This window comes from Bubalus kerabau, chromosome 4, assembly GCF_029407905.1.
Source record: "Bubalus kerabau isolate K-KA32 ecotype Philippines breed swamp buffalo chromosome 4, PCC_UOA_SB_1v2, whole genome shotgun sequence".
Taxonomy (NCBI): domain Eukaryota; kingdom Metazoa; phylum Chordata; class Mammalia; order Artiodactyla; family Bovidae; genus Bubalus; species Bubalus kerabau.
Genome location: NC_073627.1, coordinates 51,834,188 through 51,859,328, shown reverse-complemented (window position 1 = coordinate 51,859,328; position 25,141 = coordinate 51,834,188). Strand labels below are relative to the sequence as shown.

Sequence of the window (25,141 nt, the reverse complement as noted above, 5' to 3'; positions counted from 1 at the left end):
CTGGAGTCAGTTATTACCATGCCTTCCTTCAGGGGATCTTCCCGACCCAGGGATCAAACCCACGTCTCTTATGTCTCCTGCATTGGCAGGCGAGTTCTTTACCACTAGCTCTTCCTGGGAAGCCCTGCCTGTATATAATTAGTTGAAATACATAGTTTTGTTTAGCTGTCCTGAATATTTTATGTAGCTGTATGGGCCATTCAGAATATGTTTGGATTACTATGTAACTGGAAACAGCTAGACAAACAACAGTGAAATGTTTTTTCTGCTTTTGTTTATATTCTTGTTGTTGTTATTCAGTCGTTCAGTCATGTCCGACTCTTTGTGACCCCATGGACTGCAGCACGCCAGCCTTCCCTGTCCTTCACCATCTCCTGGAGTTTGCCCAAATTCATGACAACTGAGTCTGTGATGCCATCCAACCATCTCAATATCTGTTGTCCTCTTCTCCTCCTGACTTCAGTCTTTCCCAGGATCATGGTCTTTTCCAGTAAGTCGGCTCTTAGCAAGTGGCCAAGGTATTGGAGCTTCAGCTTCAACATTAGTCTTTCCAATGAATATTCAGGATTTATTTCCTTTAGGATTGACTGGTTTGATCTCCAAGGGACTCTCAAGAGTCTCCTCCAACACCACAGTTCAAAAGCGTCAATTCTTTGGCACTCAGCTTTCTTTATGATCCAACTCTGACATCCATACATGACCACTGGAAAAACCATAGCTTTGACTAGATGGACCTTTGTTGGCAAAGTAATGTCTCTGCTTTTTGATTCGCTGTGTAGGTTTGTCATAGCTTTTCTTCCAAGGAGCAAGTATCTTTTAATTTCATGGCTGCAGTCATCATCTGCAGTGATTTTGGAGCCCCCAAAAATAAAGTCTATTGTTGTTTCCATTGTTTCCCCATCTGTTTGCCATGAAGTGATGGGACCGGATGCATGTTCTTAGTTTTTTGAATGTTGAGTTTTAGCCAGCTTTTTCACTTGCCTCTTTCACCTTCATCAAGAGGCTCTTTAGTTCCTCTTCGCTCTCTACCGTAAGGATGGTGTCATCTGCATATCTGAAGTTACTGATATTTCTCTCGGCAATCTCGATTCCAGCTTGTGCTTCATCCAACCCAGCAGTTCTCATGATGTACTCTGCATATAAATAAATAAGGTGACAGTATACAGCCTTGACGCACACCTTTCCCAATTTTGAACCTGTCTGCTGTTCCATGTCTGGTTCTAACTGTTGCTTCTTGACCTGCCTGCAGGTTTGTCAGGCAGCAGGTAAGGTGGTCTGGTATTCCCATCTCTTTGAGAATTTTACACAATATGTTGTGATCTACACAGTCAAAGGCCTTATATTTTAAAAATCTATTTAAAAACACCCTCTGCTACTGCTGCTAAGTCACTTCAGTCGTGTCCGACTCTGTGTGACCCCATAGACGGCAGCCCACCAGGCTCCTCCGTCCCTGGGATTCTCCAGGCAAGAACACTGGAGTGGGTTGCCATTTCCTTCTCCAATGCATGAAAGTGAAAAGTGAAAGTGAAGAAGGGTATTTGGGAGGGGGAAATTCCAGAAAGTTCCACAAAACTTCAATTTACCAGTCCTGTTACATGCAGACAACTATTTATATATTGATAGCATCTAACCCTAACCCCGGTTGGATCCAGGGATTCCCTCGGGAGGACGGCATTGGCGATTAAAAGGATAGATAAAAGGAGAAAGACACAGAGGCTTGATCTGACTGGTTTACGTGGGAAACTAATCAAGTTCGTGACACTGAACTTGTTCTGACTAAGGAGGCCGCAGGCGCTCTCTCGAATCGCGGAAGGTGCCCCACCTTAGGCACCTTCTCAAGTGGGTCTTAGAAGCCCAGGCAAATAAGTAGTCTCAGAGAGCCCCCACGCTCCAATCATTCATCCTGAAGGAAGAACATAGAAGAAAAGGAGAGAAAAGGAAACAAGAAAGAACGACACAGGGAGACCAAGTCTGATGAGTGAGGCCCACAACTTTATTTTCCAAAGTAGCTTTTATACCTTAAATTGTGCATAGAGGATAATAGGGGGTGTAGAGTCATGCAAGGTCAGCAGTCTTTGACTCTTATCGAAGCCAGGCTTTCTTTCTGCAAACTTATCATATGCAAAGGCTTTAGGTGATTTACATCATCTTCTGGCCAGGAGGCCTGTTAACATTTTATGACCCTTTCTTCAGAAAAACTTATTTTTCTTTAAAAGTGATTATTCTAAAGTCAGGTGCCACCCTCCGAAAGCATTAGATAAAATTGCATTCCTATAGGGCAAAAGTGTGGTGGGCTATAACAAGGAAAGACTTAACTCAAGGGTCCAAGGTTACAAACATTAAAGCTACTACTTACATTTCTATATAGCAACTATATTAATCAATACACTCCCAGGGACACAGTAGGTAAGGGATATGGAAACTTGGCAGCAAGCATTAGCTCAACAAAGAAATCCTCTACTAGTTCTATTCTTAGAATTTTAACTCTCTGAGAAGCTCTGCATTATTAGACTATCTTGAGCTTCCCGTGCCTCTTGTGGTTGGGAGGCTGTGAACAATCACATGGGTAGCTGCAGGAGTCTGAACAAACCTGTCAGGCAAGCTAGAAAGTCATCAGAGGGGTTTGAATTGAAACACTCCTATTAAGCCCAGGAGACTTATTAACTAGAGCTCTAAGTTGATTTTTTTCAGAGAAAGGTGGTTGGGGATAGCCCCCGTTAATGTCAGAATTCTGAGTTGGTGAAAGTCGTGAAATAGTAAAACAGATTCTGGTTTGGGGTAGACGCTCAGGCAGATCCAGGGGGGCCCTTGAGCCCTGACTCGCCTTGCCCGTCAGGGCTCTCCCGCATGACCTTGTCATGGGTGGGAACTCCCGTGCTGGCTCCCAGCAGCAGTTTACCTCATATTTACATTGTATTAGGTATTATGAGGAATTGTTTAGTTGCTAAGTCGCGTCCAACTCTTTGCAACCCCATGGACTGTAACCAGCCAGGCTCTTCTGTCTATGGGATTTCCCAGGCAAGAATACTGGAGTGATTTGCCATTTCCTTCTCTAGGGGATATTTCAGTTTCCTGTGTTGATAGGCAGATTCTTTACCACTGAGCCACCAGGGCAGCCCATTAGAAAGGATATGGAGATGATTTAAAATACAGAGTATAAAAAAAAATCTAAAGGAGGACTTCTTTAGATCCTATGCAAATACTACATCATTTTATATAAGAGATTTTGTTCCTCCCTGGATTTTGGTGAGTGGAGTGGCAGTGCTTGTCCTGGAACTGATTCCCTGAGGATACTAAGAGGTGACTTGGGTGCCTTCTTTACAATTAATGAATGACAATAACTTTCTCTATGCTTGTCTGTCATACCTGCAGAAATTGCCTCCTTTTTCTTGATATTTCTCCTCCTTGCTTTTTCTTTTCCTTCCGTTCCTTTGTTCCAGGGTTAGGTGGGTCTGCTGGGGTAGTAATATTAGTCTGCAGGTAAGGAGGAAAAAGGAGAGGGGCAGAAAAAAATTGTTCTTTTTTGAACTTTTACCTCCTCCCTCTGGACCTCATTTGTCACAACTTTCTTCCAGAGTTAGGAGTGGAAAGGGAACAGGGCTGCTCTCATTGCTGCTGGAAATCTCCTCGTCTCCTCCTAGACTGGCATTATTGGACATCCATTCTTTTCCAGCATTAAAGTCTTTATTATACACACACACACACACACACACACACACACACACGTAAGTGACAGTGTTAGATTCAAATATATGTATGTTTTGTTTGTGCTCATAACCAGTTGACCAGAGGTTTCCAAACTTGGCAGCTGGTGGGCCATATTAAGACTGCATATTGGTTAATTTTTTTTTAATTAACTGCTAACACTTTTAAAGTAGAGAGATTTCACAAAAATTTTACATTCTTGGGTTCCTCATTGTTACATTGCAGCCTATGCCTGGAACTTAGTAGCAGCTTCATGCTGGGGAAGGAATATGTGTTTTCTAGGGTTCCACAGGCCCTACCTGCCCCACTTCATCATTACCAGTATTTCTGTTTTTGAACTTTGCATCATTAGTCTTTACTACCACCAGTAATTCCTTTTATTCTTGAACTTGTGTTCCAGAGCAGAGGAGCTACAGAATATTTTATTCATACAACTTTTTTTTCCCAGTGTCGAATCTGAGAATAGTCAGGTACAAAGGAGATGGCTCATGTTTCTGGCCTTTTGCGTTGGAATTACACATGTATGTTCATTTATTTGGACAGTATTTATTGATAGTGATGGGAGAGAATCAAATGAAATTCAGTTCAGAAATAGTGGAGAGTATTAAAGAAGCACAAGTTTCTTGTTAGTGCCCACCACCCTGACTATGTAGTCTGTCACTGGGATATAGACTGCCTGGATGACTTCAGCGTCCTCCCCTTAGCTCACACAGTATACTGTTGCTTTCATCCTGTGCTGAAAACCAAGTAATGAGAGAGAGTGGGAAAGTCTTAGATGAGAATGTGTTCAGGAAACACAGATTTGTGGTTATGTTTAAACCAGATCCAGCCACATCAGTCACTGTTACACCAGTTGATACAAGCTGTAAATCTTACTTCTCTATTCCCAAGTGGCACAGTGGTAAAGAATCCACCTGCCAATGCAGGAGATGCAAGAGACGCAGGTTTGATCCCTAGGTGGAAAAGATTTCCTGGAGTAGGAAATGGCAACCCATTCCAGTATTGTTGCCTGGAAAATTCCACGAGCAAAGGAACCTGGTGGGTTACAGTCCATGGTGTCGCAAAGAGGCGGACACGACTGAGTGACTGAGCATGCATGCATATAAATCCTACTTAGCTCAGAAGACAAGTATTTTCTCTTATAAACATAACTGGCGATTCAGGTCAGTTCATTCACTCAGTCGTGTCCGACTCTTTGCGACCCCATGAATCGCAGCATGCCAGGCCTCCCTGTCCATCACCAACTCCCGGAGTTCACTGAGACTCACGTCCATCGAGTCAGTGATGCCATCCAGCCATCTCATCCTCTGTCGTCCCCTTCTTCTCCTGCCCCCAATCCCTCCCAGCATCAGAGTCTTTTCCAATGAGTCAACTCTTCACATGAGGTGGCCAAAGTATTGGAGTTTCAGCTTAGGTTGTTTATATTGATAAGTTGCTATATTAGGTTTATTATAGGTCCTCTAGGTCTTGAGAATGTCATGCTATGGATGCCCAAATGTGAGAAGAAATCACAATAAGGAGATCTTGATATGAAATATATATATATATGCAAATAGTCACCAAAATCACAACTAGCTATCTGCTTTGTTCTTAGTTGTACTTAGTAATGTAGTTTGGGAGCACTCTTTCCCGTTTTTAGGTGTTCTTCCTTGTGCACAACTATGTCTTTTATGTTTACTGTATTTCATTGCTTATTCATGAGTCTGTCTCTTGGCTGAGTTCCTCGAAGGCAAAGTTGGCTTATTAGTTTTGTGTTCCTCATGGCCTAGCACAGTTTTTGGGCATGTGATCAGTAAGGGCCCAGTAACCTTTAATTAATGATTGGTTGACTGATTGCATTTCAGAGGGTCTTACTGGAGGGATTCTGTTTCTGAGATAAACACCATAATCTTTATTTTATTTCTACTTCAGTATTTGCCTTTTCTGTTTAATTGCTTTTATCAATACTTTCGTGCTCTAATCATTAAGTGACTATCAAGTACTTTATTTTTCTTACCATATCTTGTGTTTGAGTGTGAGTTGCTAATTCTCACTAATTGAGTATTTTGAAAACTGAGATGTCTTGAAATCAAGGCTTTTTGTTGAATGAGGTTTGTGTTCAATTCTCTTGAAAATTTGTTTTGATATGAGAAGAGCAAACTTTCTCCCTTATTCCCTTGTCTTTTATTCATACTTCCTGTTTGAGCGACTTTCACTTTCACTTTTCCTGTTTGAGAAAGGATTTTAGTTTTGTTCCTATAGTTTTCAATAAGATTCTAGTTGGTTTCTTAACTCTCATGAGTGTTATAGGTGTAGTTGAAATGTTTCTACAGTTTCTTAGATTAAGCAAAACCTAAAGTAAAACCAGTCCTTGAGATTTATTTATTTGGCTGAGCTGGTTCTTCAGTAGCAGCATGTGGAATCCAGTTCCCTGATCAGGGATTGAACCCCGAGCCCCCTGCATTGGGAGCAAAGAGTCCTAGCCACTGGACCACCATGGAAGTCCCAAGATTTATTTTTTTGAAGGTGAAATACCTCTTTAAGATATTATCATTGTGGTCAGATGCATTAGTTTACTGTCAGACTTTCCACTTTTGGAGTGGAAATGGAGTCCTTTCTTCATTTCTAATCTGGTCTTGTTCTCTGTGCTTACTGCATAGCTGTCCTCCTCAGATACCTTAATCATCCTGGAAATTTCCTTTACCTCTCTCCTGTTGCAGTCCGTCCAGCTCTCACATCCATACGTGACTACTGGAAAAACAGCTTTGACTAGATGGACTTTTGTTGGCAAAGTAATGTCTCTGCTTTTTAATATGCTGTCTAGGTTGGTCATAGCTTTTCTTCCAAGGAGCAAGCATCTTTTAATTTTGTGGCTGCAGTCACCATCTGCCTTGATTTTGGAGCCCCCAAAAATAAAGTCTCACTTTTTCCATTGTTTCCCCATCTATTTGCCATGAAGTGATGGGACCGAATGCTATGACCTTAGTTTTCTGAATGTTGAGTTTTAAGCCAACTTTTCCACTCTCCTCTTTTACTTTCATCTAGAGGCTCTTTAGTTCTTTGCTTTCTGCCATAAGGGTGGTGTCATCTGCATATCTGAGGTTATTGATATTTCTCCTGGCAATCTTGATTCCAGTTTGTGCTTCATCCAGCCTGGTATTTCGTATGATGTATTCTGCATATAAATTAAATAAGCAGAGTGACAATATACAGCTTTGATGTACTCCTATAAAGAAAGCTGAGTGCCAAAGAATTGATGCTTTTGAACTGTGGTGTTAGAGAAGACTCTTAAGAGTCCCTTGGGCAGCATGGAGATCCAACCAGTCCATTCTAAAGGAAATCAGTCCTGAATAGTCATTGGAAGGACTGATGCCGAAGCTGAAACTGCAATACTTTGGCCACCTGATGTGAAGAACTAACTCATTGGAAAAGACCCTGATGCTGGGAACAATTGAAGGTCGGGGGAGAAGGGGCTGACAGAGGATGAGATGGTTGGATGGCATCACCAACTCGATAGACATGAGTTTGAGTAAGCTCTGGGAGTTGGTGGTGGACAGAGAAGCCTGGTGTGCGGCAGTCCATGGGGTCACAAAGAGTCGGACACAACTAGTGACTGAACTGAAGTGCTACAGTCAGTGTTTCCTGGATCTGTCTTCTTTCCTTTGTTTACCCCCTCATTTTGTTGTAGGACAGTCTCCTGTAACTTTCTGGAAAAGGTACAAGAGAGCATCGTACTTTTTCCTTGTTAAATTTTTATAGTACCCTATTGTTATTTGGATGTAATTTTCTTATTCTCCTTTTCTGAAAATATTTGAAGGTTTTCACTTTTTTTCATCCTTCATTATTATTTCTACTTACCCCTCTTTTCCCCTGTTTGTCTTGGTAATTTTCTTATTGAAATCTTCCTCAATATTTGGTGTTCTTTGACTGTTCATTTTTTTTTTTCAGTCTATGCTATTGATACATAATTTATATACAATAAAATGCATAGATTTTAAGAATTCAGTAAGTGAACAGTTGTTCACTTTTGTAGCCACCACCCCAATCAAATATATAAAACATTTCCACACCTCAGAATAGTTCCCTCCTGTCTCTCTGCAGGTGTCTGTTTCCTACAACTCCAGTCACATTCTCCCTACTTCACTACCTGTCAACCACTGTCTTGGACACCATAACTGGTTTTGCTTCTTTGTGACTTTTATATATAATGTAGTCATATGGTATATGCTCTTCTGTGTCTGGCTTATTTTGCTCAGTGTAGTTTTTGAGATTCATTTATGTTGATGCATGGATCAGTAGTTTCTTCATGTTTACTGCAGAATACTATTCCATTGTATGACTATACTGCATTTACTTCATCACCTGTTCCTTTATCAAGGGGTTATTGTTTCTAGTTTTTTTTTTTTTCCTATTGTTAATAAAGCTCCTATGTACATTTCTGAGCAGTATTTTCTTGTGTAATTAACAAGGAGTGGAATTAATTGGGTTATAAGGTTAAGTATATGCTTAACTGTATCGTGTCGTGAAGTCGCTCAGTCGTGTCCGACTCTTTGTGACCAGGCTCCTCCCTCCATGGGATTCTCCAGGCAAGAGTACTGGAGTGGGTTGCCATTTCCTTCTCTAGGGAATCTTCCCATCCCAGGGATGGAACCCGGGTCTCCTGCATTCCATGCAGATGCTTTAACCTCTGAGCCACCAGGGAAGCAGCTGTATAATGACTATCAAACTGACTTTTTATTTTAAATAGTTTATGCATTAAAAGATTGATTGGAAGACATATGTTTGAGTATATCCCTTGTTGTGGATGCTAGATGGCATCCATTGTTGCTGGATGGCATCACTGACTCGATGGATGTGAGTTTGAGTGAACTCCTGGAGTTGGTGATGGACAGGGAGGCCTGGCGTGCTGCGATTCATGGGGTCGCAAAGAGTCGGACACGACTGAGCGGCTGAACTGAACTGAACTGATATCCCTTGTTGACTTGTGGATTTTCCTTTTGGGAACCCAGCCATTTTTAAAAGGGGAATGGCGGCATCCCCCTCACCCCATGTCAGTAACAGTAGGTCTTTGTTCTAAGATCATTTACTCTCTTCAGAGAAGAATGCTCATTGATTCTGCCCAGGGAGAGAACAGGGGGAGGGAGGGCAGCATGATGCAGATGCTCACTTAATCTTCACCTTTTTTCATACCTCATTGTCCTTCCTGTAGCTGTCAGCTAAACCTGGTGTGGTCGAGTATGGAGCCTTTCTGTCTCAGTGTCTCAGAGAATGTGTCTTTGGTTTCTTGATATATATCTACATCTGAAAGTGGTATGCGGTGGCTAGATGGTAGATTGGTGCCTGACTCTTGTGCTTTAAAGGACCTGAGATTAGTCTAAGCACTTCTCTTGTAACTTTCAACCAATTTTTCTTCCATCCCGCTTTTTACCGCTACCCTCCCTTTTTTGTGTGTGGTAACTAGTACAGTGAATTCCGGAGCCTTTTTTGGGTGCTCTAGACAGGTTAAGTTAGTTTACTTTCTTGTCCACATTTCTCAGTTGGTTTCGATTGCTTAGGTTTCAATTTTCATGGGTCTGCTTAAGTGAGTCACCACTCGTCCAGACACTAATGTTCCCCAGAAAAAGATTGACTCTCATAGTTCCTCAGTTCTTCTTTCTCCTGTTTTCTTTGTCCTTGTGAGTTTGTGTCCTTTTTTTATTCTTGCTGCAATTTTAGTGAAGTCTGTAGAGAGAAAGGAGGTAAAGAAAAATCCCACGTGTTGAACTTACTAGTTTTTCCAGAAATTGCCTCTTCTTTCTAAATTAATATTATGTTTTCCTACCTTAAATTTTCTAGGCTTGATTCTCTTTTGTTTTCCATCCTGCCTAAATTTTTATTTTGAACGTTTTCAAGGTTTCACTTGTATAGTGAACACTTTTAGGTATTCCTTGTCTGCAGGTTGGAGACAAGGAATTGTCAGATTTTATTTTTTAATAAAAATACTGTTTATTTTCAGTAAGTATGGATCTCTGGCAGTATTTTAGTGTCTGATAGTCTGTTTTGTGCCTATACAATAGCTTATTCAGTCTGTCTGTCTGCTTTTGTTGTTGTTTAGTCACTCTGTCGTGTCTGACTCTTTTGGCTATCATAGACTGTAGCCCACCAAGTTTCCCTGTCCATGAGATTTCCCAGGCAAGAATACTGGAATGGGTTGCCATTTCCTTATCCAGCGGATCTTCCTAACCCAGGGATTGAACCTGCGTCTCTTGCTTTGGCAGGCGGATTCTTTACCACTGAGCCACCAGGGAAGCCCTGTTTGCTTTTACAAATGCTTTAAAAAGTTTATGTGTATGTCTTCTCATGTTATAAGTGAATAGATTCATTAGTCATCAGTCATCATTGCTTTTTTTAAACATATTACCAAGCATTCCTTCAAATATCTGTAACCAACAGTGTATAGATTCTCACAGTGATTGATTTTTCTTGTCTCCTCCTCTGGACTACGAGCATCCTAATTTGTTAGTAAAGCCGTTAATGAAAAGTAGGCATACTGAAGAAATAAGTATTCCAGTAGCTGAAGGAATTTCTCCTCCATAACTGTAATTTATAAAATTATCTTTGTTTTGTTTTTTCACTTTTGCATTCTAAAAAGGGGGAAAAATCAGTAAATTGGGATGTTAATATTATGAATTCATTTTTTTTTAATGAATTAAGCATTTAGTAGTTATACTTTTCTGTAGCTGCTTATTTGTGTATTAGTTCTTATTGTTTTATCATTGACCTACAGGTTGTAGAATTTGTGAACTTTCCCTCCCTACCACAGACTTCTTGACTATGTGCCAGGCACTCTTCAGTCTTTATCTTGCTGGCCCTTTCTGCCTTCCTTGAGTGTGTAGACCAGCCCCTTCTTCTTGTCCTTTGGAAACTGCTTTTGTTTTTCCCAAGTATTCCTTGTCAGTCTTGTTTGAATATTTTTTTCTTTCTCAGCAGGTACTGGAAGCATTGGTTTCATCCAGTTTTGTCTCTATGTCATTTGTGCTCTTTATTCATGACTTTAATTGCCAGCTACATGCTCATGACTTTCATCAAACCTTGCCTAAACTTTACACTCATAATTGTAAAAACTCAGTGGGTTTCCTGAAGGTTGCTCATTTTCAGTATGTCCTTATCATTTCAGTTCAGTTCAGTTCAGTCGCTTAGTCGTGTCTGACTCTTTGCGACCCCATGAATCACAGCATGCCAGGCCTCCCTGTCCATTACCAACTCCCGGAGTCCACTCAAACTCATGTCCATTGAGTCGGTGATGCCATCCAACCACCTCATCTTCTGTCATCCCCTTCTCCTCCTGCCCTCAATCTTTCCCAGCATCAGGGTCTTTTCCAATGAGTCAGTTCTTCACATCAGGTGGCCAAAGTATTGGAGTTTCAGCTTCAGCTTCAGTCCTTCCAATGGACACCCAGGACTGATCTCCTTTAGGATGGACTGGTTGGATCTCCTTGCAGTCCAGGGGACTCTCAAGAGTCTTCTCCAACACCACAGTTCAAAAGCACAAATTCTTCAGCGCTCAGGTTTCTTTACAGTTCAACTCTCACATCCATACATGACTAATCATTTAATTTATTATTTATCATTTTTCCTTCCTCACTTTTTTTTCTTACATTCCCTTTCTATATGCTAAAACCATCCTTCAAAGTTTCTCAGGGTAGAATCCTGAATGTTATTCTACATTGCTTCTACTCTTCAGTTAAGTTTCAAATTCTGTTGACTTTTCTTCTAAATAGTTCCCAATAGCTCCTCCTTTTTCTTCTCATAGTAGCAGTCCACCTTTTGCTTCCACATTTTGCTTACCACAGAACTGGTAAACTACCTGAATTTTATCTGACTGTGTTCTGTTTCCTATCTGCCTGGAGTTCATACCTGAATTGTGTCTGACTGAATCCCTTCCTTACTGTGTCAGAACAGAATTGCTATGACTTGGTCAATGACTGCCTTAGGTTTATCTTTTACTACTCCCAGCCTTGTTCATTTTGTTCTGGTAACTTTATACATCCTGCTCTGTATACTTTGAAACAAACTATCATATCTGCCTGGCATGCCCTTGTCCATTTCTCTTGGGTTAGCCTTTAAATTTCCATCCAGCCTTCCATCCAGAAGTCTTCTCTTTCTTCTCTAGCACGGGCTAGAGGCACCATTTGTGTACCTTCACTGACCGCATAGTACTAAAGAATAGTTTTCTCTCCTTGTAGCCAGAGATTGTTCTATTCAGTGAAAGGCTTCAATGCCTAAAATAAAGTAATGGCTCAGTAATTTTTTTGTTAGTGGATGTCTAAAAATTATAGTTTATTAGAATCATCTATTTATAGGTTACTTTCTTTGTTGAGGATGATACAGTTTAAGCTAAACTTGGGAGCATGGATAAATAGGTGCTCAAAGAGTACAAATAATATAATTTTTATTCCAGAGGAGTACATTGCTGCTGAAAAGGTATTAATGTCAGAGCCTAATGCCATTCAGCTTACCTGCTAATTGTTACCTCTTCTTTACCCCTGCCTAGAATTTGTATGCATAATTTAATGTTCTGCCAATTGAAGATAGTGGGTCAAGAATTTTCATATTTATTTTTAAGATTAAATTTGAAAATATTAGAATTATAAAAAATATCTTTGGATTTATTTTACTTATTTGGGAAGAGAAGTAGTATTTGCTAGTTTTTGTTAGGAAATGGGTTGAAAAAAAAGTAAAGATTTTGAGAGACATCTTTTCTCCTCAGGTTTCTTACCTGTCTTCTGTTTCTGAATTGCAGTTACAGATGTCGAGCTGAAACGACTGAAAGATGCCTTCAAGAGGACTTGTGGACTCTCGTATTACATGGGCCAGCACTGCTTCATCAGGGAAGTGCTTGGAGATGGAGTGCCTCCAAAAGTTGCCGAGGTAATCTTCATGCTCTAAGTTTTCCTTTGAGATAGTTATCCACCAGTCTGAATTCTTGAGGGTTCTCCTGGTCTTGACCAATTTAATCTTCCCTACAGTTATTTTTCTTGCTGAGTAGGTAAATAGGTGTTGTTTTAGATGTCAATATGGCTGTGTTGTTAGAGGCCAAATGGGAGAACTGCAGGCGTGCAGCTCTGCTTCTGTGTACTTCCAATCTTTAAGAGCCGCAGATCATAATCATGGGACCATTTATATGACTGGCTTCTTATTCTTATGAACTTTGTCACTCTGACATGTCCTTTTTATGTTGGGAGTGTTTTTATAAACTTTGAGTTTTAAACCTTTCCATATAGTAAGACCTAATTAAATTAATTCTGTAAAATTATTTTGTATATGAAACTTGTAAAGTCTTATTTAGATTCCATGAAAAATTTTTAGGTAGAGATACAGTGAGCTAAGTTGGTATAAATATTCCCTTTCTAACATTAAATTCACTGCCTTATACAGTGAATAAAGTATATATACAGTTATGTAATATGTCATTTGAAAGGTGAAATGAGAATACAATTAATAAAACTGAAAATTATAGGAAGAATTTTAAGCTTAGTGTATTTCACAAACCTTAATTCACTGTCCCAATTAGTGACAGTTGCAATTTCTAACCTGTGCTATGTGCTTTTGAGTTTATGGTTTATAATATAGAAAGTACACTTACTGCTTTTTTATGTGTGTTTTACTTTTTTTCTTGGTGGGGATATATGGTGTATTAATTTTATCATGTATTCTTGTGTAGAATTATTATGTACTTTCTTGCTGTCTTTATTTTGGATTTATGACAACTTTTTCCTAATACTATTTATTGGGACTTTTTTTCAGTATGAATTCTGTTCATACTGAACAAAATCCTCCTGTTTTGTCTTAAATGCTAATATAAAAATTTGGAATTTAGAATTTCTCATTTTAGGATATAATTAGCAATTTAACACAGAGAGGGCAATGGCACCCCACTCCAGTACTCTTGCCTGGAAAATCCCATGGATGGAGGAGCCTGGTAGGCTGCAGTCCATGGGGTCGCTAAGAGTCAGACACGACTGAGTGACTTCACTTTCACTTTTCACTTTCCTGCATTGGAGAAGGAAATGGCAACCCACTCCAGTGCTCTTGCCTGGAGAATCCCAGGGATGTGGGAGCCTGGTGGGCTGCCGTCTATGGGGTCGCACAGAGTCGGACATGATTGAAGCGACTTAGCAGCAGCAGCAATTTAACGAATTAATATAAGTTGCCAATTAGAGGAAGGGATTTAAACTGAATCCATAGTAATTAAAACAACATTCTTCCAAATTCAAATATATACTAACTTAAGCCTTTCTTTTTCTTCAGCTTCTTCCTTAGGTCGAAATTGTCAGACTATAAATTCGTGGTGCCAAGAAAAGTTAGAATATCTGATTTATTTCTTTGGATCATGTATAAAGATTTACATGTGTCCATCTCCATATTTATAAATAGATGTCCATTCAGGTCCTTGTCCAGTTTTTAATTGGGTTATTTGTCTTTTTAATACTTGAGTTGTAAGAGTTCTTTATGTATTCTAGATCCTGGTCCCTTATAAGATACATGGTTTGCAAAAATATTCACTCGTCACGTAATTCACTCTCTTGATGGGCTTACCCATTCTTCCTTTCATTCCTTGTTTCGTCTGGGATACTAAGGTCACAAAGATTTACTCTTCTGTTTCCCTGTAACAATTTTAGCTTTTACTTTTAGGTCTCGTCTGTTTTGTGCTAATTTTTGTGGATGGTGCGACGAGTCCAACTTCGTTCTTTTGCAAATAGCTTTTTAGTTGTCCTGTTACCAAGTCCAAGCTCCTATTGCTCATTGCATTACAGGTCAGTAAATGAAGAGATGTGTTTGTTGTTGGTGCCAGAAATAGCGACTTTTTCGAAAAGCCAGCAGATCAGGAAGATAGATGGTCAACTAGTGTCCCAGAGAGCCGCCTTATACCTGAATTAGAAGTTAGGCTTTTATACTGAAAGGGGAGAGAGGGTGTGGCAGGTTGTTGCAAACTTTTCGGTACCTTTGTTCTTACAGCTGTCCAGGCAGGTCTGATCACAATGTTCCTAGACCTCCTATGAGATAACAATTATTCTCCATTCTACTTTTTATCTCTATATGAGTGAGCCTTGAGAATGGGCTCTCCTGTATGTTTCAGGCTATAGCATTCTTTTAGAAAAGGTGCAGAGCCTGCATGACTAAGCAGAGGCAGCAGAGCACAAGGGTGAGAGTTAAAGGAATGGATTCAGTATGGAGTCAAAGTTTCTTCCCGTCAGTTACAGTTGTAGCACTGTTTGTTGAAAAGATTATTCTTTCCCATTGAATTTTCTTATCACTGTTGTTGAAAATCAGTTGACCATAAGCATACGGTTTTATTTCTGAATTCTCAATTCTATTCCATTGATTTCTGTCTGTCCTTGCATCAATATTGCATTATCTCGATTACGCTAGCTTTGTAGCAAGTTTTTAAATCAGAAAGTGTCATCTCCTCAGCTTTATTCTTTTTCAAGTTGTATCTGTTCTGGGTCCCTTGCATTTACATATGAATTTTAGTATCAGCTTTTCAATTTCTGCAAAAGAGGCTGCTGAGATTTTGATAAGGGTTGCATTGACTCGAGTACAGCCATTTTAACAATATGTTAAATCTTCTGATTCATGAAATTAGAATGCCTTTCTATTGATTGAGGTTTTTAATTTATTTCAGTGATGTTTTATAGTTTTCAATGTACAAGTCAAATGTCCATCAATAGAACAAAATGTGGTATATCTGTAGAAAGGAATATTGTTAATAAAAAAGGAGTGAAGTTTTCTGTTACATTCATGGATAAACCTTTAAAACATTCCAAGTCAAAGATGCCAAACACAAAGACCACATAATTTTTTGTTCCATTTGCATGAAATGGCCAGGATAGCCAACTCTATAGAAATAGGAAATTAATGGCACTTTCGTTAAAATTTTAGCCTATTTTTTGTCTTACTTTCTTGCATAGTAGTTGCCTCTTCCCCCTGTTGTTGTGGAGGAATCTGTCCTTCTTGAAATGTCAAATACAGGTTTCCCTGTTAGCTCAGCTCTCTGATATGCTCAAGAAATATAAGATGATAGTTAAACGGTTTTTTCTTGTTTTTTGGTTAGGAGTGACACTCTTTCAGGCTTTCTACAGCTAATGTGAAAATGGAACTCCCTGGAGCGTTGTTTATATGTGAATATTTTGTAAATTTCATTTTACCCAAAACTATTTCAGGAGTCTCTGTCCTTTGGACTATGTGTTAAAAATTATCACTGGCTAGAAAAACTAAAGTAATTGTTTTACAAGAACGATCTTAATTTTAAATTGTAAAATCTACAGTGATAGTTTCAAATTTCAATTTCTTTGCAGCTTACACATTCTTGTGTGTACATTCTACCACAGTATTAAACACAAAAAGAATTTTATAAATGCTTTTAGTGATGATGGTGGTGAGCTTCATTTATTCTATTATTTACTGACCTAGGCTTATTTTAAGTGAGAAGTACTTTAGCACGTGAGTATTGATTAGTACATATAACATAGTGTAAGTTTTAAAGTACTATAAGGAATTAAGTACTTCTGTCTTTGATCTCTGGTGTTTTTTCATGGAACGGTGTCTGTGTAGTGTCTCATACAGTAATCTCAAAGAATGAGTGACCCCCATTAAGCTTAGTTCTGGAACAGTTTCAGCATTTGTGTAAAATGAGCCTTTTGCTTATTTCAGGCGTCTCTCCAAGGCAGGCAGGTTAATAGATAGATTTCATCAACTTTTGTGTGTATTTGGGAAAAGGAATGAATTCATGAGTATGTTTCATCTTTGCAGAGTACATAGTTATTTGCTAAAGAGGAAATAGTACATTTGAAGTAGAATGGAAGTATAAATCTGGGCAGATAGTTTTGAAATTTGAATTTAGATAATAGTGGGTAGGCAGACTCATAGAATGGAAGATCTGTATTCTCTAGTTGCAGGGAAATGAGGGGATTTCTAAACAAAGTGATTAGTTGCAAAGCTAAGGAAATAATCATTCCACTGTATATAGTCATTGTGAGATCTTTCTTAAAATCCTCTGGAGAGTTTGGGCCTTGAATCTAGGTGAAGAGGGTCACCTACTCCTGGTGAGATTGTGAAAATAATGATTTGAGGCAATAGTCGTGTTTTAACACCAGTATCAGATCCCAGCGATTGAACCTCGGTCTCCCACATTGCAGGCAGATGCTTTACTGTCTGAGCCACCAGGGAAGCCCCCCTTTATAAGAAAAGCCACAGAACCCCTGTAAGCTGCCAATTGTAGATGGAGAAAGAACTTTATTCCCTAGTTAATCAGAGCTTTTCTTTACAGTAGTAGTAATAACATAATATCAAGAGCAAGGAAAGATAGTTTTGGAATCTTCATGCAGAAGGATGCTGAAACCATACTCTTGTTTGAACATTAAATCTTTTCCAAATTAGAGGAAAATGCACATTTTAAGCAAAAACAATCACAGACCCTGGAGTGTTTTTAGCATAGTGATCAACATGTGCAGACAAGCAACTGATTAGTAGTATATTTTTCCATTAGTATTGATAAATTTATGCTGAAGTATTTGTATTGCATTTAGATGGCCCTTGGGATTCAAGACATGCATTTACTAGACAGTCTAGGTTTAGGGGGACTACCCATAGAATACAGGTTTGTGATTTTTTTTTTGTTTGTTTTGATGTTTGTTGATGAGTATTATTGATTGCATTCCTTTATGTTGGATTTACAAGCATCATGGGTAACAACTTTCTTGACAACTCCAGTCATTGACTGTTATCTCTTGATGCTATTGATCATTGACTATTATAAAAGACTAAAGTAATATATCAACCAGAGAAAAGCAGCTAATGTTTTCATTTGTTACATTAAATCCTAATCTTGACCTTATGGCTAACAGGAGAAAACTAAGCCGGCTACTGATTTAAAATCTTTCCTTGGAACTAGAATCTATAAAATATCCACTGGTCTTTATCTTAACTGCATCACTTAAAAAAATTTATTAATTTGGTTGTGTTGGTTGTAGCATGTGGAATCTTCGATCTTTGTTGTGGCACACAGACTCTTAGTTGTGACATGTGGGATCTAGTTCCTCTCCCAGGGATTGAACTTGGTCGCTCGCACTGGGAGGTGGAGTCTTAGCCACTGGACCACCAAGGAAGTCCAACTGAATCACTTTTGTTCATAGTGTAATATTCATGCTAGTTCTTAAATTTTATTTTATTTTTAAAAAATACTTCTCTTTATATGACTGGTCAAAAAAGATTCCAAAGGGTCTGTTAGATGAAGATAGTGAGAGAATATATCACTCCCTTCTTGTAAAATTATATATAGACTTTTTTAAAAAGTACATTATTGTCTTGATGGTTCTTAACTGCCAAGTTTTATCCTAGAACAATTTTTTCCTTTGTCTGTAGATACCACTTACTGAACAATGGGGTACACATTTAGTTGGCAGTTCTATAGTTCAGATGGATTTCTGGTTTCACATCAGGCAGTGCGTAAAAGCTCATTGATTACACTTACACTTCCCATGGACTTGATGTAGCTTGCATTCAGTTCTTTTATCTTCTTCAGTGTTTCCACTTGTGTTTCTCCTGAGATGTTACTTCTGACAGCCCATTATTTTAGCGTGTTTCTGTCGAAACTGCCGATTTTGCATTCTGTACTGGTCAATAGCTGCCATCTCTTCTTACTTGGCTTGGTGCAATCATTTTGGTTTTTCTCTTCTTGGCTTCCTTGAGTTTGTCCTTGTCCCTTTTCTCTGCCTGGAGGAGCTGGTGGATTCCCTGTGACTGGCTGGTCCTGGTGGCAGCTTCCAGTCAGGCAGCTTCTGTGACTCTAGGAAGTGATGGATCTGTTCATCCTTTGAGGAATCACTGCACAGCTCACACTGTTGTGTCAACAGTGAGTTCTAAGCACAGCTGCCTGTTACAAATGGCTTGATGGAGTGAGCTATCCTAGAGCAGTTTTTCAACAGTTTCATAAACTGTTGGAAAACAAAGTTTATAGTAGAAGAGCTGACATGTTATTAAGCATAATGGGACTAGGGAACTCCTTGTATAAAACATTGTGTCAAATACATTATATAAATTATGAATGTCTAAGTGGTATGCCAGATGTCAAAGAAGTTACTCACTTACATTGGTACTAAAAATTACTCTTACAGAAAATAACTTATGCATAATCACTTGTTTTGAATCCAGGGTATATTAAGTGAGCTATTGACATGACTAGTGAAGTAGATTATGAAAATAATTGGTATCTTTTTCAAGTCAGTCTTGATAAGACACATCTATCCAATAACATATTCCTTAATTGGTATTATAAGATAAAATAAGGTTGATTTAATGGATAGTTGAGAGTGTTAAAAACCTCTGCCTAAATTTAGCTGATAAAATTCAGCCAAGTTTGACTATAGAAGCTGGAAATTTTATATAAAATGAATTCTAAATGATGGGAAAAATAACAACCCAAGTTTTCTAAACTTGGGTGAACGTAGAAGGAAAGCATATTCATTGTTATCCTTTTCCCCCTTTCTGCTTGCCTATGGAATAAATACAGCTGTGTTTTATTGAGTGCCTCCTAATAAATTTCTGTTTGTAACAGAAATGGAATGGTTTTATGTTTGCCTTGTATATGGTAGTTACTATCTTTTAGACTATCATCTTTGAGTAGTGAGTTATTATATTCTGTATTTATATTAAAATGTAAGAAGGGTTATAAAATACAGTTGAACTTTCTATATTTGCATATTTTTGTCATTAAGTGGTAAATATGAGTATCTTTTCTTAATGTACTTCTAAATGTAATTTCTTGATGCTTTATATTTTATGAGTAGCTGCCTGAAAATATGAAGAGAAAAGAATTTGTGTTCAGAGTCGTTTATGCTTATAGCTTTAAGGTATACTTTTTTGTCCCTGGGTCTCTCTCAAGTCATAGGAACATCCTGAAGCACCTTTCTGAGAATCTGAGGTGTTGTCCCAAATACTCGATTATAAAAAATGATGGACATAATTGTTAACTGTGTAATGGTTAACTTTTTCATACTATATATATGTTGTGGTTTTGAATACAAATATATACAGTTCATATGTTGTAGTTTCAAAAATATATAACCCATTTTATAGTTATCTAAAATTGTGATTTTTAGGGTTAACTTTGCAATTAAGGAACATTTCACTCAATTTTGAGACTTTCACAGGTGTATTCTCAGGAAATAAATGGCCTGAAGAAACAACAGTATATCCTCCTATATTCACACAAACTAATACAGGATAGCAAGTTACTTATTGGAAAATGTTTATGTATGATGGCTTAAAAGAAAGTCCTTGTATAGTCTATCCTTTTTTTTACAGTGTTGTTTTTAGTAAGAGTCTCATTTATTCCCATTATTTAAAATAGTTATTTGTTGTAAAATGATTTTTTGTGAATATATAAAAGGTTTTTGAAATGAATTCAAAATCATAGTGTGTAATAAATGGGTTATAATATGCACACTAGCATGTTACCACTGTATTTTCTCCCATGTTAATTACCTTTTCTCAGCAATGTACATTTAATAACTAATTCATGGGAATATATTTTAAATAAGTCTTGTCCTATATTTTTAGCTGTTAGAGCTAAATTATTGAAGTCTTTAATTTATTCTTACTTTTCCTGAGAGTTTGATACTAGTAAAATGTATTTCTTCATTAGGCAGTCTTTGACATTCTTCCTTTTAAAACAGAAGTATATTGAAAATGCTCATTCTGCTCATTATAAATGTATGTTGTTTTTTCCGAGAGTATTCTTTTTTTTTAGACTATTGATTCCTTTTTTTAAAAAAATATTTATTTATTTTTGATTGCACCGAGTCTTTTTTGCTGGGTGTGGACTTTGCCTCGTTGTGGCAGACTGGCGCTGCTCTCGGTTGTGGTGCACAGGCTTCTCACTGTGGTGGCTTTTCTTGTTACAGAGCATGGGCTGCAGGGGCATGGGCTTTGGTAGTGGTGCAGGCAGGCTCAGTGGTTGTGGCTTGCGGCTCTGGGGCATGTGGGCTTCAGTAGTTGTGGCACAGGGGCTTAGTTACTCAGCGGCATGTGGAATCTTCCTGGACCAGGGATCAAATCTGTGTCCCCTTGCATTGGCAGGCAGATTATTATCCACTGCACCTCCAGGGAAGTCCACAAGGAATTTTTTTTTAACTACTTTGTAAAATTACATTCAATGACTTAACAGTAAAAAGGAAAATTATTGTACACTCAACAGTATGAGTGAATCTCACAATAATTATGCTATTTAAAAACATAATTGGTAAAAACAGAGCACATGCTATGATTCCATTCATATAAAATTCTTTAAAATACAGAGTCTGTCATGAAATGAAGCTTACCTAGAGACTGGGTACTGATGCTGGTACAGGAGGAAAGAGAGGGAAGGATAATTCCTCAGGGATAAGAAACTTCTGAGGTGATAGGAATGTTTGAAACTTTTCTTGATTATGGTGATGATTTCATTGATATGGCATGACATATGACAAAACGGATAAATTGTAAACATAAAATATGTGAGGGTAATTGTACCTCAGTTATTCCTCAAAAACTTTGTAAAACATTTGATTGGATGTACTTTTTGAGCTTTTCAGGAAGAATATTTAATCTACTTGGAAAAGTGAGCCAGAAATATAAAAATTGATTATTGACAGATGTATGATTTCCTTTTCAGTCTTTGTTAGGATATTTGGGTTTTAGTTCTAACTTTATTATGTACTTCATGATCTTTTACTAGTCACTTAAGTTCTGAGGCAAAAGAACCTCTAAACCTTTCATCAGAATCATTGTAGGAATATATAGGTTTATGACCAGCATGACTATAATTATAAGAGTTTGAAGTGCAGTTAAATTGTGATGTTCTTCTGTTGACTTTGAGATCTGCCTGAATTGGAGGAGAGAAGGTTGTGGGCTAGGTTAATCTGGGAAAGTTGGAGCAGTGAAAGGAAGGAATTCTCAATGATAAATTTGGAGTTCTACCTTTTTCTCCTGATTTAAAATCATGGGTTAAATTAAACTTTTAGAAAACAAAAGTTACAGCAAGGCAATTCTAGAATGAGATCATTGATCATAAAAGGTCTAGGATAATTAGCTTCTAAGAAAAGTATGGATAATAAAGTAGATAAGGACAGACATGGGGAGCCAGTGTGAAGACAGGGATCCAATCTTACCATCATGGATCAAGATGTGGAACAGCAAAGAAGAAAGCTAGGCAAGAAGTCTCCCTAGACAGAATTCAGGAATACTAACTCCAGGGAGAACAATTTTCACTTGAAACTTAGTAGTTGAATTTGTAGCATATTAACAGGTTTCTTTCTTCAACCATCAGTGGGTTTACGGAAAATTCCATTTCTTCCTTCAGATGGGAATAGATAAGTTATAAAGGACAAATATTTGCTTTAAAGGAAGCTAGTGAGTAGAAGGGGAGTTACAACCCAGAACTTCAAAGACAATATTTAATTATATTAAGTCAGGGCCAAGCTAATTGAGAGGGTACACCAATAATTTACCTCACTGATGTCTAGTGACAGTGTAGTTTATACTGAGTTTCTTTTCTAGTTGTGTATTTGAATAGACTTCAGTAGGCAAGATACCTTCAGAGATGAGAAAGGAGGGTATAAACTGAATCTCAGGACTTACCATCCAGTGTGGTGGCAGCAGGAATTTACTTAAGACAGAGGTAATAGTCTGGTTTGTTTAGTCATTCCTGGGAGTAGTTTATTGGTCTGACAGTCTATGAGATATAAAATAAGTAATGTACAGAGGTATTCTGAATGTTTTGTTTAGGCAAGGCTCCTTTGCTTTTGGACTTGAGGAAAAGAGAGAAGATAATGAATGTTCTATTCTCTATATTTGAAAAGAATATTTATTAGTAACTTACTTCCTGACTCGTACATAAACATTTAATGGCATGGATTCATGACTAGCATATAACAGTTTCGTGGGATATATATTTGACACAGGTCTGGGATAATTCTTAACGTGAAAAATAGTGAATTGTAGGACAAATATTAATGAAATAAATATACCAAGAATATGGAGCAACTAACATGTTTTAATTTTTTCTGAAAATAATACTTAATGTTTTCTCTTTAATAATAAATTTCAAAATATATTCTTTAACAATAAAGTAAGTTGACAGGATAGTAATCTATATAAAGAAAATTAATATCTGTATCTTAGGATATCCTGTGAAAATAACCAGACTTGTGTCACAATACTTGGCTGCATATGTTTGGGGAGATAGGACTTACAAAGTATGCTATATTCTGTGCATGAACTTTTCATCTTTAGGATAATTTCAAGGAGAGAGGCATCTTACAGAATATCTCATACTGAGATCCAAGAATACCATGTGACTTACCACAAGTATTAAGTCTCAGCAGAATGAGAAAATAAACCATGATTTCAAATATGGATCTTAAATCTAGTTATAAGGGTAGATGGGCTGACATACAGGCTTTATTATTGATAATAAACCGCCTTCTCCCACCTAAAATCCACAGTGACTAAATATATTGATTTTTTCTTTTATGTAAAAGAATTTCAAAGGTAGGTATTCTAGGGCTTGACTGGCAGCTGCCCTTTATCGTTAGGGTTGTTGTTGTTGATTAGTTGCTAAGTTAATTTGGAAATCAACCCTGAGTATTCATTGGAAGGGCTGATGCTGAAGCTGAAGCTCTAATACTTTGGCTACCCAATGCAAAGAGCCATTGAGTTGTCATTGGAAAAGACCCTGATGCTGGGAAAGATTGAAGGCAGAAGGAGAAGACTCTTTGCCACCACATGGACTTTAGCCTGTCAGGCTCCTCTGTCCTTGGGATTTCCCAGGCAAGAATACTGGAGTGGGTTGCTATTTCCTTCTCTGGGGGAATCTTCCTGACCCACCGCAATCTCCTGCTTGGCAGGCAGGTTTTTTACTGCTGAGCCACCAGAGAAAACTATATTATTAGCGACCCAGCCATATTTGATCAGTCTTTTTGGAAGTCCATCTGTTGACTTTCAGTTTTATCTCATTGGTTCTCCCAAGTTGCAAGAGATGCTAGAAAATGTAAAAATTGTAAGTTTGAACAAGTATGATAGTATCTTAGAAAAAATTAGGGTTCTATTACAAGAAAGAAAAGAAAATAGAATTATGTAGATAACTAATGGTTTCTGCGATGTGCTGTATCGTACAGGGTGTATTATGATCCAGGATAAACAGCAACAGGAATATACTTAAATACATTGGACAGTTGAATATTTTATTTAATAAAACTGCCTTTAAAAAATGTATGCAATAAATGTTTTAGTTATACTATTTATATTGAATTATAGTGCTCTTCTGTTAATTGCTCTATACTTCATGTTTTATAATCCTATGAACTCTTATTTATGATCTGAATTATTATTTTTATCATAGTGATATATACATATAGTTAAAGTAGAATCAGAGGTTTAAAAACAGGAATCCTTGTCCCCACCTATTTAAATCTCATCATGGTTCCAGAAGCAACCACTTTCCAGTAATAGTTTCTTCTATACATGCCTCCATTTTCTAAATACTGTTCTTTACTCCTCACTCTTAATTTTAGATTTTATCCTTTGCTTTCCAATGATGGTGGTGGTTGTTCAGTTGCTCAGTCGTGTCTGACTCTTTGTGACCCCATGGACTGCAGCATGTCAGGCTTCCCTGTCCTTCACCATCTCCTGGAGTTTGCTCCAACTCATGTCCATTGAGTTGGTGATGCCATACAATTATCTCATCCTCTGTCTTCCCCTTCTCCTTCTGCCTTCAATCTTTCCCAGCATCAGGGTCTTTTCCAATGAGTTGGCTCTTCGCATCAGGTAGCCAAAGTATTGGAGCTTCAGCTACAGCATCAGTCCTTCCAGTGAATATTCAGTGTTGATTTCCTTTAGAATTGACTGGTTTGATCTCCTTGCAGTCCAGGGAACTCTCAAGAGTCTTCTTCAACACCATAGTTCAAAGGCATCAATTCTTTGACACTCAGCCTTTTTTATTGCCCTGCTCTCACATCTGTATATGAGTACTGGAAAAACCATAGCTTTGACTAGATGGACCTTTGTCAGCAAAGTAATGTCTCTGCTTTTTAATACGCTGTCTAGGTTTGTCATAGCTTTTCTTCCAAGGAGCAAATGTCTTTTAATTTCATGGCTGCAGACACCATCTGCAGTGATTTTGGAACCCAAGAAAATAAAGTCTGTCGCTGTTTCGGTTGTTTCCCCATCTATTTGCCACAAAGTGATGGGACCAAGTGCCATGATCTTCGTTTTTTGGATGTTGAGTTTTAAGCCAGCTTTTTTTACTCTCTTCTTTCACCTTCATCAAGAGGCTCTTTAATTCCTCTTCGCTTTCTGCCCTAGGGGTGGTGTCATCTGCATATGTGGGGTTATTGATATTTCTCCCCACTCTGCCGGGTCTTAGTTGCAGCATGTGGGA

General features: G+C 38.1%; 1 protein-coding gene and 1 pseudogene across 3 annotated transcripts in view; one reads left to right on the top strand and one right to left on the bottom strand.

The window, feature by feature from the left end:
* The window catches only part of USP32 (ubiquitin specific peptidase 32), a 206,691-nt gene that overhangs the window by 51,626 nt on the left and 129,924 nt on the right, over positions 1–25,141 (top strand). For 2 of the 3 annotated variants that reach the window (XM_055577393.1, XM_055577391.1), the window contains exons 1-2: positions 463–490; positions 12,467–12,594. In XM_055577393.1, coding sequence (XP_055433368.1) covers positions 478–490; positions 12,467–12,594 — 141 coding nt within the window. In that variant the 5' untranslated portion in view covers positions 463–477. Of the gene's footprint in view, positions 1–462; positions 491–12,466; positions 12,595–25,141 lie in introns of those variants that run through there. The other variant, XM_055577392.1, reaches the window with a different exon arrangement.
* LOC129648502 (V-type proton ATPase subunit G 3-like) overlaps positions 17,955–25,141 on the bottom strand; it is a 38,952-nt pseudogene continuing 31,765 nt past the window's right edge.